The following is a 19,910-nucleotide window of genomic DNA, read 5'->3' on the forward strand; positions in this document are numbered from 1 at the left end:
ATTTTTATATAAGAAAATACGAGAAACGTACTGACTGACATTAAAAGCGTAGAAAACAACATAACTAGATTGGGCTCTGATGATAGAATCTTCTTGAAATATATTCGACATGAGCATTTGAATTATTTTATCTACATGTACAAACTAAATTTCAACCTATTTGGACATATTCTGCTTGAATTTTAAATGGTTCGTAAACACGAAAATTTGAAAATTCTCTGATTTTTAATCCGAGATTCCTAAAACTGTGGATATCAAGATGTTGAATATTTTCTTTTTTGTAACGGGTTTTTTTTTTCAAGGTATATAACTTGAAATGTTCAAGATGGCGACCGATTTAACAGCTGTCAAGTGATTTATTCTCAGTTTGGTTTGGCAATTCATCATGAATAGACTCACGCCTGAACAACGCTTGCAAATAGTGCAATTTTATTTCGAAAATAATGGTTCTGTGCGGAATACGTATCGCGCACTACGTCCATTTTATTTTGTTTAGCGATGAAGCGCACTTCTGGTTGAATGGCTACATAAAAAAAAAACTGCCGCATTTGGAGTGAAGCTAATCCTCAAGTGTATATGTCGAAACACCGTTACATCCAGAAAAACTGACTGTTTGGTGAGCTTTATGGGCTGGTGGAATCATTGGTCCGTACTTCTTCAAAAACGATGATAGCCAGAACGTTATAGTCAATGGTTATCGGTATAGAGCCATGATTACTAACTTTTTCATTTCTGAATTGAACAACCATGATGTCCAGGAGCTGTGGTTTCAACCAGACGGCGTAACATGTCACACAGCTCGTGCCACAATCGATTTATTGAAATACACCTTTGGTGACCGCCTAATTTCACGTTTTGGACCATTGAATTGGCCTCCAAGATCTTGTGATTTAACACCGCTAGACTACTTTCTGTGGGGCTATGTAAAGTCATTGGTCTATGCGGATAAGCCACAAACCCTTGACCATTTGGAAGACAATATTAGCCGTGTTATTGCCGATATACGGCCACAAATGTTGGAAAAAGTCATCGAAAATTAGACGTCTAAATTGGACTACATCCGCGCCAGCCGTGGCAATCATATGTCAGAAATCATATTTAAAATGTAATGCCATAAGATTATCTTGCGGATAAATAAAATTCATGTCAATCGAATAAACCATCGTTGTTTTATTGCAATTTAAAGTTCTATAGCTCTAAAAAAAACACCGTTAATATCAAGAATAATCTATTATATGGAGTATGGGATGGCCATAAAAACAAATATTGCCTATACAACAGGAGGTTTTCTTGCCCAATTACAACAAAAATTCTCTCAATATTTGTTTTAGAATCTTCTATTTTCACAAGCAGCATATTTCGGTGTCACTCGTTATTTCTTAGCTATGGTAACGTTATGATCTTGATAGATATGATTTTGATGAATGCAGATCAAAATCATACCTATCAAGATTTACAGATAGACAATAATAACAACGATGTGTCTAGAATTAGCCAAAAAATGCTACTTTCTAGAAAAAAAGGGTCTGGTAAGTGGGTACTTTAGTGTTTAGCGATTTTTTAAATTTTTTAGGTATGAATGAAAATAATTTTTATGATATCACTTATGTGAAGTTGGGTGCATTTACAATCTAAAATTTAAAATTTTTCAGTTAGTTCAAGAGAAAGTTGAGACATTTTACAAAATTCTGTTGCGAAATTCGAAAAATGCTACCAAAAATTCATGACTCAAAAATGTTTAGTATAGGACTTTGCGGATGAATATTATGTGCAGTTTCATCGAAATACTATAATATATCATCATCAGATTTCTTTAAAACCAATTTTTTAATCTGATTTTAATTTTTTTGTTAGAAGGATCTGAAGAAACTAATATTCAGACTAAATTTCAAGTAAACTGCTCTTTTAATTCCCAAAAAAATTCTGGATAGATTGAAAGTAGCATAAAAAACCGGTCACCCATCCAGATGATGACCCTACCTGAACCCGTCCTCTTGAGTCACTTCTTGAAGGTATCAAAACATTACATTATCCATTTTTTTATCGCTGCCTTTTTATTGCGAGTTTCTAATAATTACTCAGTCTAAATTTTTCGCCAATAAATTAATATGAAAAAATGCCCTTTGCGAACGTCTCTACCTGCCCAATATGGTGTTCCGGAGGGTAATCTTCAGCAACCAGAACAATACTGAACTAACATCGACATGAGACCTGGTTCTCATCCCGAAAGAATATTGCGGTACCCCGTGACAGGTGCTCTCGAGAATGTGGTAGGGTTTTCACTTCAATACACGGTGACCAACAGTGTTGAAGAAGGCGATGGAAGATAAAACAACCTGTTTTGACCCTCACTTGTTGAACTCGACTGGGCTCAGTAGAATTCATCCATCGATGAGAGAGTACCAATAGTAACGGAATGGTAAAATAGACAGTAGTGTATTTGATATAAACTTCAATTGGAAGCAGTTTTATTCTTTACCCTTTTGTGAGTACCGTTCTACTTATTGCCTTCAATGCCAACTTCATAAATATCATTTAATTGGTTCGAAATCAACATGGGTAATTCCGAAAATAGAATCTCATGCAGGCGACAGTAAATAAACAGCATTCGAGATGTGCATTCGGTGAAGAAACAATCGATAAAAGTTCATGTTTTCAATCGAAATGCTTTTTGACGATTCTGTGTTGTTTTTTCCTATTATTTCCGTATGATGTTATAATTACCTTCATCTCATTGTGGAATGTGATGTAAAGTTCTTCGTGAAATCGATTTCACTGGAAATATCAACTGGAATTCCCAACATCAATTGGCGTAGGAATAAACTATGTGATATTATTGTATGTAGTTTAATTGAACCACAAAGAAGGTGAGTCAATGAAATTATAGCTGTTCGGTTATTTCAACTTGTATGTCCTGATTCATTTGTTGGGAACTTCATCATTCACATACAATGATTTTTATATTAGGGTGGTTGTATTCGAAATATAATTTACATTGAAATGAAATCTCAAAATCCAACCAAAATCAATCAATTTTTTCCTTTGATATATTGATATTTACCTGAAGGATTATTCAGTTTGTTGGAATACTGAGTTACTATTTAATTAACAAGAACGGCCTTCATTATATCCCTAATAATAGTTGTTATTTTTATATATTTATGTTTGAGTGAATATTAAGCCTATGTTGATTAATATCATTCAATCACTGATAATGCAAGTAACAGCATACCCACATATTTTTATTTTCTAAGTCCTAGAATAATTTTCCATTCCTCGATTTAGCCAAACCATAATAGCCTAATAGTACCTAATAGGGTATGCTTGAATCATTGAAATTGTTACTTTAATTCATTTTCGAATGACTAACATTGCAAGAAATGTGATAGATAATAATAACAATGGTATATTCTCCTTCAAATGGAAATCAAGAATTTGTTATGGAATATTTCAACATACTTTTCAAGCAATATCAAACTTTTATTCATTATGGTCTTCCAGTTGTCAGAATGAATTTTTATAATTATGTTCTTCATTGATATTAATTAATCAATTTGTTTCAGGTGAATAATCGAGTGAACTTAACTCGAATATTAACAGTTCACAAAAGTTACAATTTACATCTTTAAAGGACAACAATTTTATCGTAGAAGCCAAGAAGAAGGATCCTATTGGACGAAAGGAATGAATGAAAATTAGGAACATCAAAAAATATATAGCCACAAAATGTAAGTTTGAGTAACAAAAGGACTAAATAATTTCAGGGTACCTAATTCTAATACATTTTCAAACTTCCGGTCTTAAATTGACGAAATATGTCTTATGTCATTCATTGGCAGTATTTAATTATCACATTTAATCCCTCCGGGATTAAATATCAAGAATAATCCTGGAGGGAATAAATAACAAACGAATTTATTTAACAACTTCTATAAGGAGACCTAATTAGATTAATTATTAACGTTGAAGTTTATATTGATATTTGTAAATCAAAAGTCTTTCTTGTAGAGCAAATACTGAAGATTGATTATTGCTGAATCGACATTTGTTCTGATGGTTTCGTTGATAATGCTAACCCAAATAAAGGAGACGGAGTAAATGATTTTCCAATAGGAGGTTTCATTTTGATACCTTTTAACAAAAATAATATATTTTGAAATAAATGAAGAATGTTTATTTCATTGTAAAGAAGGAGTTATGCCATTAACTATGGTAAATGAAAACAGCCAAATGGCATACACTGCTACGGTTGCAGCATCATATCCTTTTCATGAAATTTTACATGACCAATTCGCACATTTGGGTTGTATGTCTTTGATAATTGCACATATATCATCTTTAAGGACCTGAATGGAGCATTGGTATAGAGCTTTATTAAATCACAAGAACTAGGTGACCAATTGTCTCTTCGACGGTCAGGAATCAACGAAATATGATGTAATGTCGTTTGGACTACAGCAGCAATATTCTCAGTTGTTCTTGAGGGATAAGGGATTCTAGGCTTGACAAGATATTTAAGCTACTTGACTTGATATTCAAACTACTTGACTACTTGAAATCAACTCAAGTTCTAGTCAAGTGGTAGTTTTTCAATGTTAAGTCAAGTATTTATTTATTAAGTACTTGCATTTACATTGAAAAACTACTACTTGACTTGCATATGAGTTGATTTCAAGTCAAGCTCAAGTCAAATAGCTTGAATATCAAGTCAAGCAGTGAATCCTTATGAGCGATACAAACTGCTTCCATTCTTCACATTACTAACTTGTCCTAACAGTCCAATTTTTTCCAACAGTTTCACTATTGTTGGCCGAGAAGGTGCGAAAAGTGAAAGTTTTCGCAACATGTGTGTGTGTGTGTGTGTTAAATTTTCACCATTTTTGTAATGGATTTCAACAATTTTGATGCGTTGTTGAAGCTTGTATTGTTCCAGTTTTTAATTGTCAAATGATGAAATATGGCAACCTCAGAAATGAGCCCAAATAGCTGTCTATTCAAAATGAAACCTCTTATTATAAAACAAGTTTAGGTGAAGACCAAATATTTTGTCCAATATGTTTTGTTTACATTTTATTGAGGATTATTGAAGTAATTCCAAATCTTTCATATCGTTGATATCTATTTCAACAGTATATTCTCACGACAAGCTCGAGCTATACCTAAATTCAGAGCAACCTGTAAGAAATTCCCAAATTGCATAGATATAAATATCATTTCCAGAATTTTCCTATTCTTCTAATATTCATCATCTAGAGCCTCTTGATCAATCTGTTCGGATGTTAGTATTTTCAATTTTGAATCTCTACTTTTTTCTTTTCAGAAAACCTTATAATTTCATGAACTTATTTATATATATATATATTTATAACAAATTTGAGCATCGAATATGGTGCCTAAAAAAGTAGGAAGTTCATTTGACTTTTCTTGCAAGTAACCTAAAAAATGTATCTCCAATTTTACGACATTTTTCAGGCAGCACCACCTCTTAAAAATGCCATACTCCAGCCCTTACATCTTTTTTTTCGATTTGTATTGCATAACATTTGAACGCATCATTTGAAAGGATTATATGGGTTATTATAAGTAATTGAGTATTTTTAATTATCTTCAGGCTCTACTACTTAAAAAAAAAACAGTATTGAAATCTTCTTTTGAATTGGTAGGGCCTGAAGGTGATCTCTAGAGAGATCGAAACATATGTTGGGTTGGGGTCGACATATAGACTTTCTTCTTGATCCTCTATGCTTATCATAACTCCAATAAGAGAATATATGGTTACGTTTCTATTTTTCATTAATTTAATTCGAACGAAACACGCAATAGATTAATGTTTCAATCAAACGAAATGGATTTTGTTTGGAATTCTTTCAATAATGTATTGAGAATATAAGTCAGGTGAAACATTCAGTTGAAACAATTCTTGAAATTTATTTTGTCATTTTTTCAATAAGTTTGCACAACTGATCTCTGATCAAATGTGAACAGTGTGCGTCATATTTTGAGCTAATTCATTCAAATATTGTTTTTCCATTTTTAAAATGAATGGAAATATTTAATGCGGAATTTATCTTTCTCAGTAGCATAAAGTAAATTGAATATTGACTCATTTGAATTTGATGAATGTTTTGATTATTTATCATGTTACCAAAATAGTTGTTTTTTGGTTTGAGGGATCACTTATTAGTGTGAATGTTTCAATTCGTTAGAGCCGATATAACGAATTTGGATGAATAATACGTATTTTGGGATTGATAGAATAATTTTCGATACATTTTATGGTGACTTTGTGTTACAAGATGGTCCAACGAAAACCCAACACCGACTTCAAAATGAAAATGTGGAAAATTGCTGGGACCCGTCAATTTCTGATTCGAGAGGGAACAACTTTTCCGCTTTTGTCATCTACCTAACTTCAACCCCCTAAAAAGGGGGGATAAAACACTCTGATTTTAAATAGAGGTGAGGGTGGTTTCAACTAATTTTGAAGATCGCATCAAGTTATATCTGACCCTAAAATTTCGTTTCAAAAAGTCCATCGATAATGAAATAACTGCGAAATCAATGAAATAGATAATGTGGAATTTATCTCGAGGATATTATTCGTATTCGACAAATTTCAAAGATATTTAGGTGTTTAATTGATTCAGTCCTTACTTGGTGGAAAATCATATTGATTTGGTAAAAAATAATTGTAAACACTTACTACTTTCCACAGTTTTTAATAATTTACGACAATTGTGTCGCCGTCTAAGCGGCTTCATCAGGGTTACATTGCAAAGTGTTTGTAATGTAACCCTGATGAATCCGCTTAGACGGCGAAACAATTGTCGTAAATTATTAAAAACTGTGGAAAGTAGTAAGTGTTTACAATTATTTTTTACCAAATATTTAGGTGTTATGTTGTTGATTTTTTGTCCAAAAAAGTATTAATTTCATGTCCAAAAATTAGATGGACTATGTTTTTGATTTACCAAAGGCTATGGTGAATTTTTGAGAACGTTACAAGTGTGTCAAAGAGATTGTAAATTTGTAGTAGAATTAAAATGGGATATTCCGTTGAAGAAAGGGTGAAATGATAACATTATTTTTTAGAAATAACGAGCCTGTGCAAATAACAGCGGCTTTATTAAACGAACTACATTCTATAAAATAATATCCACTGCTTACGTTGTGCAACTTGTTGCCAAATTTGACGCTACTGGTTCAGTCGGAAACAAAAAGAGGGTGCATGAAAGAGACAAAGCGAGGAACGTGGCTGTTTTAGTATGTAGTAATGGATTCTACCTTCAGTATTAGGAAATTGTTCGATGTATCTGCTGTTTCACGCACAACAATCCTGAGAATCCTGAAACAACATAAATTCCATCCTTTTAAGATAGATACCTACGATTAGTTCAGGAACTGAATGAGGATGATCCCGATCGCCGATTCCAGTTCTATGAGGTGGTCAGTGAAATGATTAACTGTAATTGAAACTACATGTTCGATATCTGTTTTTCCTGTGTAAATTTCGCGTTAACGGCATTGTAAACCGGTATAACCGGTGAAATGTTCGGGAAGGTATTTATGGAAAACACATAATCGGCCGTTTTATTATACCCGGTAATCCCACTGGCTAAATTTATTCAGATCTATTGGAAAACACTATTTATCCAGCACTCGTGCAAGTATTGGAGAATGTAGAAGACCATCAAACGATCATTTTCTACAAGATGGCGCACCACCTCATTTAATTCAATCGGTACGTCAGTCCTTACATGAAAATTTTTACTCACGCCTGGTTTGGGAGAAGAGGATATATTGAGTGGCCAACTAGATCACCTGATTTGGCTCCAGTGGACTTTTTTCTTTGGAGTCACGAAAATTCAAAATTAACGCTACCCAGCCTGAGTCACTGGATGATTTGTGAGCTCGGATCAATAATGAATGTCAAATGTCAAATTACACCAGAAATCTTGAATAACGTACCTGAACGTTTTCAGCTGAACTTACATTACTGCATGGAAATGTGTATGGTTGCCATTTCCATCATTTAATGATAAAATCACAAAAGTAAGTGCTCTTCCCAGGCGCGGATCCAGGCCCCACTTTGGGGGGGGGGGGGGAACTTTTAGATTTTCAAAATACTGAAAATGTGGAAGCCAGACACTTCCGCCATTTTCGGATGTCATTTTTTTGCCGTTCATTAATATGGGTTTTCACAAAATGTATTGAAGGTAAAATTTTTGCTGATCTTGTAATTATTTGAGCCTTAGTATGTCAAATTCTAGGAGGGCCGGCAAAATTCAAGAGGTGCCCGGGCCATTTGGGGGGGGGGCGCTCCTCCAGTCCCCCCCCCCCCCTGGATCCGCGCCTGGCTCTACCACTATTTTACCTGTCATATCACTACCGATAGAAAGTTGTTCCCCCTCGAATCAAAAATTGACAGGTCCAAGCGATTTTCCACATTTTCATTTTGAAGCCGGAAAATCGAGGTTTTGAGTTTTCGTTGGACCACACTGGTTATTATATCTCGTAATAAGAAGTCACCTTCAGACGAAGTTGTTTACCATTATTATTATCGATGAATAGATAGATATATCGATTGAAGTAGGTATATTTTATGCGGAAAAGCATCTATAGTATCTTTAATTGAAGACGATATGCACTATACTGGATAATTTACCAATTATCTAACCATTATTTATTTTTTTCAGGTCAGCTATAATCAGTTTGACTTGGTTTTTTATCCTCATCACCATTCTGCCTACAATACAACCACAAGAAACAGGAATTCAAGACAAAGAATCTTGCTGTTCTAAACGAGTTGGAACATATAACACAGCCTTGAGTTCATTGCAGTTCGCATCATTGAACGGCTGCTTTTGCAGAGAAATACAGGATGGTTATACTCTTTGTTACAATGCCAACAATCTACCAAACTGTAAAAATTATCCCAAACAAATCAAGATTAATACAACAGAATTAATTTTAAGATCCACATCTATAAAGGAGATACTTGTTGATGATTTTTCGAATCTACGAGATTTAGTAAAACTAACGATAGAGAATAATCCCAAACTTGACCGAATACAAGAACTCGCTTTTAAATATTTGACTAAACTAACTACGTTGAATATTATTTCTAATCCTTCGTTGAATCATTTACATCCTGATGCATTTCAAGGCTTAGTTAGTTTGAAAGAACTCAAAATAGTCTATTGTGGATTTTCAATGATTGGAGAGTTGACGAAAGCTTTACAGATCAAGGTTGTTCCAAATCTCCAAAATCTGAATGTTACTGGCAATAACTTTGTGAGTATATCAGCTGATGACTTCGTTCCTATGGGAGATACTAAGGATGAGAAGTCGCAGCTCCAAGAACTAGATATGAGCTCATGTGGAATCCATAATATGGAAATAGGAGCTTTGAACCATCTGAAGAAATTAACGAAACTACATATAGGAGGAAATTCTTTGGCAACAAACACCCTTGTTGATCTTCTGGAAAGTTCTATCTCTACTGGAATCAATTTAACGTCGCTTGATGTGCAATATTTTGGAATTAACGGTTCAGTACCTGAATCACTTACAAAACTCATTGCTACATCAAATATAAATTCCTTGACACTATCAGGCAATAACTTTGGAGTACTAGATGGGAAAACTTTACCAAACTCTTTGCCTAATTTGAAAACTTTGGATATGAGCAACGTTTTCACGAACTTCATAGAAGATTCATTCTACGAAAAGATTCCAAATGTGGAAAAACTAATCTTGAATAAACATAACCTCTCTTACTTCACAATACCTAAGCGTCTTCCTAATCTGAAATATCTAGACCTCTCTGAATTCACGAAAAAAGGAGCTTGGGAGTTTTTCCACCTAGAAACTCAACTTCCTGCCTCCAGTTTAGAGTATCTTGACCTTCACTCTACCCGAATGGCTTTCCTTTTGAGAGACTCATTCAAATTCTTGCCATCCCTGAAAGAATTGAACCTGAAAAATTGCATCCTAGCTAAATTCAGTACAGGCTCATTTAATGGTCTCAGTAACTTGAAGTATTTGAATTTGGAGGATAATAAATTTTTCATTATGTATATGAAGTATCCATCAGAACCGTTCTTAGGACTTGAAAATTTGGAAACTCTTCTTCTTGGAGGCAATGCTATCAGCTATATTTCTTCCAATGGAAATAACTTATTCAAACATCTTAAAAGTGTTAAATGTTTGGGACTTCAGAAGAACAGCCTTGAAGTGATTACTGCTTTCGATTTTGAACCTCTGGAAAGTCTAGAAATACTGGATATTTCTTGGAATCCTCTGTATGCTTGGGATGATAGAGTTTTCTTCAAGAGTAAACTGGAGAAGTTTTATGCCTCATCAAATTACTTCACTTATTTGAGCCGAGCAATGTTAGCAGATTTTGGCAAATTTTCTACTTTAGATATTGGCTACAGTCCGTTCTCTTGCGATTGTAGAATGATGAGAAGAATGTATCCAGATAAGATCTTACTGAAGGAGATAAAAAATTCGGAAAGATACAAAAATTTACTATGTGCAGGTTCACATGAAGTGACCATGATTGATTTCCTTGAAACTTCGGCTTATTCAGATTGTGAACCCAAAAAATCGTTTATGATGTACTTCTTGGGAACATTCTTTGTTATCGTATTTCTTCTCGCGGTGTTTATTTTGATGTATATGGTAAAGGATCAAATTCCTTATGCTAGTGCCTTTATTAGGTCGACGCAAGGTAGGCAGAACATTCTGTGATGATAGTTTTATAAACGTGCTAATATTCCTATTTGGTTTTATTTTACAAATGTAATTATTAAATAATATTTATACAAAATGGTTCCATGTTTATACCTTTTCATCCAAGAATTTTTCAAATTATAGTTCAAAAGCAACTTTGATTAGAAAGAAATATATCATTAATTACTTCAGGAGCTATTTCTCCGAGGAGTGAATAGTACAGAATATTATCAAGATTCACTACAATTAAAATCGAATATAATGAGACTCTTAGAGCTTTCGCTAGAAGCTAGGTGATTGCCTAAGGCGCCAAAATTTAGGGGCGGCATTTCGAACTTGATCAACCAAAATCCCTGTTGTAAAAATTCAAAATACCAAATAATGAGAATATAATTCAGTCAGAAACAACAAGAAGGAATACAGATAAATTTAGCAAAAAAACATCAAAGGTGCCGAATTAAGCTTTATATTCATAAAAATATGTCATATGACGCAAAGTAATTTTTCAACAGTTATTGACGCTAAGATTCGTGCACTCATCAGGCTTGTCGGTGTCCTCTTTGATGAACTTTGCCGTCTTTTTTTGAGGACTTCAAAATGAGTTAATTGATGTAAGCTCTATATTTTGTTATTTTTGAAAGCCTTTTTTCGACACTGGGTACAACCTACGATGTAAGTCACGTAGAAGGAATAGTATTTATGAACAGATTTGTAGGTATAAAATTGTTAGAATGGTTGATTGCTAAGGAAATGTATATGTTCATGATAATTATAGTTTGACAACTTACGAAATATCTGACAGTTTTCTGAGAAAATATCGGATATATTTATATTATGGGTAGTGATTGCGACTTATAACTTACTCCTCCAGAAAGAAGGAAGATGGCAAAAAATATTGATTGTCACAAGAATGTCGAATGTTTCATTCCCATTGGAAATAATCATTTGTCTACCTAGGCAAAAAATGCAGGAAAAGTGATACTTTGCTGATAGATATGTGTCTGCAAAATCAATATTTGCTGTCAATCGGAGAAAAAATATTTTATGTTGAACTTTTTATTTTGTGTCATAAATGTCTTATCTAAAAACAAATTTATATATTGCACATAATTCTGAATTAAATAATCAATAAATAAAATTTATCAGCTATATACAGATTCCGCGAAAATAATAGAAGTGTATAATTTAATAGTGAATAATCAATAAACTAAATCTTTGGTAGCTTAAAATTACATAACCATTTGGGTTAGTATCAGGCCATCAGTTTTCCACGATCTTGTGTTCTAAGCCATGCGGTCACATTATGAGTATATCGTCATCAATATGAGCTGAAAAAATCCAAATTAATCGAGTTCAATGTGTTGGAATGCTTGACACACTCACCTCTTCTAGAGTGAGGGGATTTCCTTTCATTTTAGTGTCTATGTTATGATATCTTTCTGAAAAAAAAAATGAAATCATGTTAATATTGATATTATTTATTACCTACCCAATGAAAAATATTAATTGGAAAAACGTACGTGTGGGATTATTAATTGGACATTATAAATTGTCTCACAGAAAAGTATTGTTACTTTTTTTTTATGATTAATAATAGGTATGTATAGTTAACCAGATATTGATTGAGATGCCTCATATTCAAGCAGAAATAATTTTTTACATAACAATAGTGACGAGAATAGTAATTGAAATAGTGAGTCGATAGTGCTGAATCGGTCGATAATTCTTGTTAATTTTGGGATAGGTATATAGGTGGAGTATTTCGAAATCAGAATTCCAGGGAGATTATGAGCAGGGCCAGCGCGAGCAATTTTGGCCCCTGAAGCAAAGAATTTTTTGGCGACCCTGCTGAAAAAGTATCAATAAACATCCCCCCACCCCTAACAAAAAACATCACCTGCCTCGATGATAATTCGCTATTTTTTATTTCTCTATCGATTTTGCTAATCGTATCTTTCTGAGTAGTTTCTTCTTTTTTTTTGGAAATTTTTACCTACAATAAATTCCTGAATTTCTTCGACTCCGATAAACAATTCGTAAGTAATATATCTGATTCTCACACTCACAATCGATCACATACCTACGATCGATGAAAGATGACCTATCACACCACAAGACACAAAGGGCGGTAAGGCATGCAGAGTTTCGAAAACTAAATGGGGTTGAAAACATATGTTCCGCTGAAAACATTTAGCATTTATCAGTAACTAGTTTCGAATACAGAATCGTAGGAATTTTCCATATGTTGAATGTGTAAACATTCAACTTACACGAAATTCGAAGTGTTGTTTTTTGTCTTTGTGAAATACATTCCATCCCTCGTTCAATTAGGGTAATAGGCAATGCTGTTTATATTGGTTGGGTTGCCATGTGTTATTTATTGAACAGGCGGCTTAGTAACGACGGTTTGGAGATTTTTATTACAGGGAATGTTGATAAACGCAGCAAAGCGGACCAACGTCATGTTGTTTTTAAGAATCAAGACTAAATTTTTTCAGAAATATGAAAAGGCGGCCACAAACTGGTCTAAATTGCCGCCTTTCGAAAAGAGGCGCCTGAAACAGTCGCTTCACTGTTTCACCCCTAACGCCGGCCCTGATTATGAGTATGACATAAAAATTGGACATTCTCATTTGAAAGAAACAGAGTTATTGACCGATCGAGCACTATATACTCACCCTTAATAATCAAGAAAATATTCAGTTTTTTTCTCCAATTCTTAAATTTTCTAAGGATATCAGGATGTCAGCTTGAAATTTTGTATAGAGCTTGGAATTTTTATTTCATATGAACACTTAAAATTTCAGATTTTTTTTCTGTTTTTGTTTAGGCTGCAGGAAACTTGAAATGGATACTATTTACCTAAATTAAAATGATATCTCAAAACGACCAAATGTGCAAAGTTCATTGCTAATTATCACACCAAGAACATATGCTATTTCGTGAACAGAGATCAACTCACCATGTGCAAGATGTAATCGTACTAAAGCCATTATGTAATTTTCTGTCGTAAGAATTCTGTTTTTCGCAAAACGTAGTACTAAACATTCTAACACCTTATTGCTAACTGTACATCCGGCTTCCCACAACAAGGCTCTCAGGTTGTAGCTAGAAGTCTTTCCACTGTTATGATTTCTCTCAAATTTTTGGAAAGCCAGCTGCAAAATTGATAGATATTCAAAATTGAATTGTGAAGACTATTTTAATGATTTTTTTCTACATTTATGCAAAAAGCAAAACTTTATTGAACTATATTTAGTGGAAAAAGAAGTTCTTTATTGCACTAGTGCAATAAAGTTTTTATTGCACTCATCTGTCATTCTACTTCAACGTTCTGTCATCATGACATAAACGTTCAAACCCACTACATATTTATCAGATATGCTGTGAGATTGGCAATACGTTTTAAACACTTACTTATTTTGTATTAATGTTAGCAGCCAGAGATAAAAAAAACAATGCCTTCCCGAGAATAACTCCTTAATCAAAACTGATCCGATTTGTAACCATCAGAAGTTGCGCTTTTCATTTTCCTACACCTAGTGTCGCACCTCAATAAATCATTTTTTGCTTTTTGCATGAACGTAGAAAAAATGTTGTATGCAACTCGTGCAAAAATTGTTTATTGCACTTGTTGCATAAATAACTATTAAAGGAACTTACCCTCCAAAATTGCAGCATATGCAGTAATACAGGTACATCTAGCATATTCAGTCTTCCACTTATATTGAAGTCCCTCAGCATTATCAAACCTTTGCAAAGCTCCAAGCTTGGCTTTTCGGATAGATAATTCTTCCAATGTGTCCTCAAGATCTTTTGCAATTGACTAGCATCGATTTCTGGTGGATATTTCATTAAAAATTTGGACAGCACAGACTTTCCTTCGGGCTAAAGAAATAAGAGTTGAATTAAACTTAATGCGAACAAATTGATGAAAAAAATCAATAAATAAATTTTATTGAAGAATTATCGGCTTCCAGTTCTCTTTTTTCGAATATTTTTTTCTCCAATCAGAATTCAATTGGTATCAGCTTACAAATTAAACTACAGGCAATTCAGACTTGCCGAGTAATAGTTATTCATAATACAAGTGCAGGAGGCATTGATATTCTTCCACGAGTTCAAAATTCAAAAACGAGCCACGAAGTGGCGAGTTTTTGAATGAACGAGTGGTAGAATGAGCCTTCTGTACGAGTATTATACATTATTTTCTCTAATTCATTGCATTTTCATTGAAATTAATGAAATATTTCCACAAATATCATTTAGTGATTTTTGCATTGAAAAATGTTGGTTGGCAGAACTGATTTCTTTAAGGCAAATTGATGAATTGACAGATAAAGCCGTGGCGGAAAGTTCGGAGTACCAACATAGAATAACAAAATATAACCATGAAAACTGTGCGTTTCTGATATATTCTCGCACGATTTTGTTCTACAAGATGTGGAAGAATGAACGGAATAACCACAGAATTAGAGAAAATAAATTCAACCCTCCCCCCAAATTTTCACATTTTCAGTTTGTTTATGTGAGTACAGACTTTGATTGGATTTTCTTACCGTAATAGAAGTATTCTCTTCCAAAAATTCAGTAGAAATATTTCGAATTAACATGTTATCCTCGTTTACTTCCCTAAAAAGTGAAAAATATATGAAAATTCATAATAATGGTTCCACAATGTTTCAATCTGCTCGATTCTTACCAAATATTACTCTGTTCATCTGTGAATATTCTGAGAAGAAATTTTCCATCCTGATTGGGTACATTAGTCTGAGGTACAATTATGTAATCTCCAGGTGGTAAGGTGAAGAAGGTGACCACTTCTCTAGCTATCGAGTGGTTTGTTACATCTAAAGGTTTCTGGAATGAATAAGTAAAGATTGTGGTAGTCTATCTATTCAAATTTATATTGAAATAGTGAGCAAAAATTCAAACATGACATAAATTAAGAGTACTTATATGACAAAATTCGATCTAATGGCGTGCCTGCGTATATATATAACTTCTTAACTATTGGTGCTATGAGCATGAAACGAAAAATCCTATTGCCACTTTTTTCAGTAGAATCTATATATCTATAATTTATGTTTTATTGCCATTACTTTTGAAGTTATAATACAAACTTGTGTTTTTTAAATGTAAACTATAATAATTTCTATAACAAATAGAATCTCATAATTCTTCTCCTTTCAAAAATATATAACATGATATATAAATTTCTTAACAAACTGAAAAAAAATCATTGAAAATGTCAGTTTCACACGGCTAATCAATGAAGTGCCTATCTTTAATAATCTGTGAATTTCAAATAGGTAATCTATAATCGGTGGCCATCAAGGTCTCCGGATTTAACACCGTAGATTTTTTCAACATTTTCAACTTGATGAATGTAGTTCTTTAAATGTGATTGAAGGATAAATCTAACGATGTTTAATCCTGGTGGCCACCGAATATTTTAATTATCTATTATTGAGATTACTATAGATATGCACTTGGTTGATTTGCCTCCTGAAACTGGAATTTTTGAAGATTTCTATAGTTTGATGAAAAATGTATAGGTATATCATATTATATACATATTTTTGATTTGTTATAGAAATGATTATGGTTCACATTTGAAAATAACGAGTTTGTATTATAACTTCGAAACTCATGGCAATTGAAAATTAGTTATTATATCAATGGATTCTACAGAAAATGTTCTTGTAGAATGTGAATAGTAAAGAAGTTATGAGAACTTTTCATTTCACACCATTCACCAAATTTCTCTCATAGCTTGAAAACAGTTGAATTATTAATATTGTGTTACTAGTGTGCATTTGACACTCGCTCAAACTGAACTTCGTCAAATAATCACAAAACTACCACAAAAAATTTTTAGTACAAAATCCCATTTTTCTAACGCCATCTAGTGGAACCCGATCGGACTCATACAATGCGAGATACAGATAACTAAATCCATCAATTGAAGAAATAATGGATTCCATTTCACTACACCTAATATGATGTTCCTTGATTCGGTTTTTATTTCAAAATCGAAATTCATGATTTCAAGATGAGAAATATGTTCCAAAAATTACAGCACCACCACTGATTTTACTGTCGAATAAAAGGATTAATTATTTCCTTAACTTTTCGAAACTCGTGGAAAGCATTCATCAAATTTCTGATTAAATGTTGTCTTAGCTTCTGAAAGCAATTATTGTTCAATTAAATGCGAAGACATAAAAGTTCCTGGCTATTATAACGCTATATGTATAAACATTTCAAGTGATAGGGATTCTTCTTCGGATTTATGAGATATCCGTTTTTTGTTCCTCTGTGTCGAACATAGACCATAATCAGCTTAGGGGTAATTAAGATAGAATCTCTGTTAAAATAATGGCGAACTATTTCGCAAAGGCTTTGTGCGTTTGGAATTAATTAAGGAAGAACCGTTGTAGATGAGCATGTACTTTGTGGAAGCAACCATACCTCTCATAGAAAAAAACAAAGAATGTTATACACGTATCGATCATTGAGGAGATACCTTCATTGATTTCAGTAGAGTGCATACCTACATTATGCTCTCTATATATACTTTATTCTTCGACATTTTTCGTTCATTATTGAATATATCTGTAATGACATATACATCATAGACAGCAGGTGAAAAACTTCTTTGCCAATGGCACTTAAAAAATCAGCACACTAAGTTATTTCAGGTCTTGTTATATCGAAAAGAACGAGAAATACTGAGATTCTGAGTGAGTATTTCAAGTTTTCGCATGTGCAATGTGTGTCGTACATCAATTTTCATTGAATTTTGGATAACAGAACGCGAGGTATGGAAATTCCGGGAATTTGATGCGCTTGTGCGAAGCTAATAGTTAATCAGTAAGAGATATGGAAGTACCGGGAATTTAACTTTTGCACATAGGAAAAGCTAAATTTAAATGGAAACATGTACGCATAAGAATTGCAGAAGTTAAGGCTGTTATAAGGTTGTGCGGACACACAGACAGACAAAGACGACATAAAATCAGTTCATGACTGAGATTCATTTCGCGAGTGGAAAATTAGAATTCGGAGATCAGAATTCCTTTCCAAAGTTTACACTCGGTAAACTCAGAAGCACTGGATAGAAATCTCTTTTATTTTAATTATGATAATAATAATAATAGTTTATTTTACCCAACAGGAAATTTCCCAATAACAGGGTAACATATTGACAATAAATAATATGAACAATTATTCAAACAAAATTACATATTCAATGATATAACAATAAACAATAACCACCCCGAACTAAAAAAACAAATTAAACTTAAGTTCATCAGCAGCCCTGCACAATCGATAGACCGGAGCTTGCTCAAGTATGTTAGTCCGAGGTTTAGGGAGTCGAAAAGTTGATGTGGTCCTTGTTTCAATTCTTGGTACACGAATGTCAACCTTGGACAGTAGATGAGGTGAATCAATTCTTTCAGTGACAAGCTTTTGCGCAAATTTAGCGCACTGTCGCTTCTGTCTCTCCTGCAACGTTGACATTCGCATTTCCCGCATGATCTCCGACAAATTCGCACCACGTTCAGGACACCTGCCGGTCTTTCTATATTCAGCACACTTCAAGAATTTTCTATGAATGCGTTCAAGCGATGTAAGGTGGGAACTGTATATCAGAAACCAAACCAAGTTGGCGTACTCCAACCTGCTGACGACAAGAGAAAAATAGAGAATTCTGAGGACTGAAACATCAGGGAACTCCCTGGGACACCGGAACACAAAGCCTTAAGATCGACTAGCCGAAGAACAAAGCTCCTCGATGTGAGGAACAAAGCTGAACGTCGAATCAAATAACACCCCCAAATCGCGAAACCGATCTCCACTAGCGATAAGACAATTATGATAAGTTGGTAGTATTTTAGATAGTTACTTGGGTTGTATCTTCATTATCATCTATATTTTTATTGCTAGGGCGCTGTCTGAGTGTCTTTCAGGCAGAAATACTTCCAATAGAAAGATCTGGAGAAATTAACCTATCAAAGACTATCAGAAATGTGATATAGCGGTACATTTTGATAGTCAGGCTGCAAAGCACTGAGCTTACATATCATCGATTCTAAGATGGTTTTGGAGTACCGAAAAAACAAGTTCTCTTCAATCTGGGTTTCCGGCCACTCGGGAATCAGAGGGAATGAAGAGGCCAACACGCTTGCCAGAAAAGGAGCACAAAGTCTTTTTATCGACCCGGAACCTTTCTGTGGCGTAGACAAATGTACCTACAAGAAAGAGTTTCGGGAGAAGGAAGTAACCGAAAGAGAAATACTCTGGCGGGATCTTCCTGGTTTGGACCACTTCAACAAGTTTTTTCTAAACTTTGACTCTACGAGATCCAAGAAGTATCTGGATCTTAGTAAAAATATGCTACACCTTCTCACTGGATTCCTTACAGGGCATTGCTGCCTTAGGAAACACGTCATGATAATGGGTCTAACAGAAAATGACGGGTGCAGATTCTGTGGGGAGGAGGAAGAAACTCTGAATCACCTGGTGACGGAATGCCTCGCCATCGCTAGCCAACGCAAAACCTGCTATGAACACGAATCTTGAAGAAGTGAAAACTTAGCCTCTTTGTAGCCATCCCAGATATTTGAGTTCATTAGAACTCTGGAACTGGAAGGCGAGCTGTAAATCACGTTAAGGACAGAGTAGCTCTGATGGGGGGCACAATCCATTAGGTCGTATTGAAGCGAAACCGTCTGAATTAAATCTAATCTAATCATCTACATTTAACAAAACTGATTCATTTTGAATGAAGAGAACTATCTCAGGGTAAAATTTATAATCACTCCTTTATTTTTATTTGAATGATGTCAAAAATGTGTATCTGATGAAGTTTTTATTTGTACCATCAGCTTTGTTCAGTTATTGGTTCTATTAATTGACCAGATTGATCTATCCACTCTGATGATCTACCAGCTTCACCAGAATCTACCGATTCTGTGGAACTACTAACTTCGTGAAATTTCTAGCTTTTGATCTAACGTTATGTAGATCTACCAGTCAGATAGATCTACGGCGCTTATAAGTATAAGTCTTCTCACTTTTGTTCAAAATGTTTTCGATCTTGAAATCATCCTTTCTTATTATTGAAGTGAAGAATCCCTCGAAGATATTCTGATAGTTGTAGTTAT

The 19,910-nt window shown here is 33.9% G+C and overlaps 2 protein-coding genes across 2 annotated transcripts in view; one reads left to right on the forward strand and one right to left on the reverse strand.

The window, feature by feature from the left end:
• The first annotated feature begins 2,309 nt into the window (after positions 1-2,309).
• LOC123683285 (leucine-rich repeat-containing protein 15-like) lies at positions 2,310-10,834 on the forward strand. The gene is made up of 3 exons (XM_045622221.1): positions 2,310-2,485; positions 3,564-3,728; positions 8,697-10,834. Coding segments are annotated over exons 2-3 (2,061 nt in total). The 5' UTR covers positions 2,310-2,485; positions 3,564-3,726; the 3' UTR covers positions 10,756-10,834.
• Positions 10,835-11,808: 974 nt separating this feature from the next.
• Positions 11,809-19,910, reverse strand: part of LOC123683284 (calpain-9-like) — a 191,879-nt gene continuing 183,777 nt past the window's right edge. The window contains exons 11-16 of the mRNA XM_045622219.1: positions 15,440-15,597; positions 15,297-15,369; positions 14,401-14,625; positions 13,700-13,895; positions 12,121-12,176; positions 11,809-12,065 (exon numbers count right to left, since the gene is read on the reverse strand). Coding sequence (XP_045478175.1) covers positions 12,039-12,065; positions 12,121-12,176; positions 13,700-13,895; positions 14,401-14,625; positions 15,297-15,369; positions 15,440-15,597 — 735 coding nt within the window. The 3' untranslated portion in view covers positions 11,809-12,038. The remainder of the gene's footprint in view (positions 12,066-12,120; positions 12,177-13,699; positions 13,896-14,400; positions 14,626-15,296; positions 15,370-15,439; positions 15,598-19,910) is intronic.

The sequence above is a fragment of the Harmonia axyridis genome, chromosome 6, assembly GCF_914767665.1.
Source record: "Harmonia axyridis chromosome 6, icHarAxyr1.1, whole genome shotgun sequence".
In the NCBI taxonomy this organism is placed as follows: domain Eukaryota; kingdom Metazoa; phylum Arthropoda; class Insecta; order Coleoptera; family Coccinellidae; genus Harmonia; species Harmonia axyridis.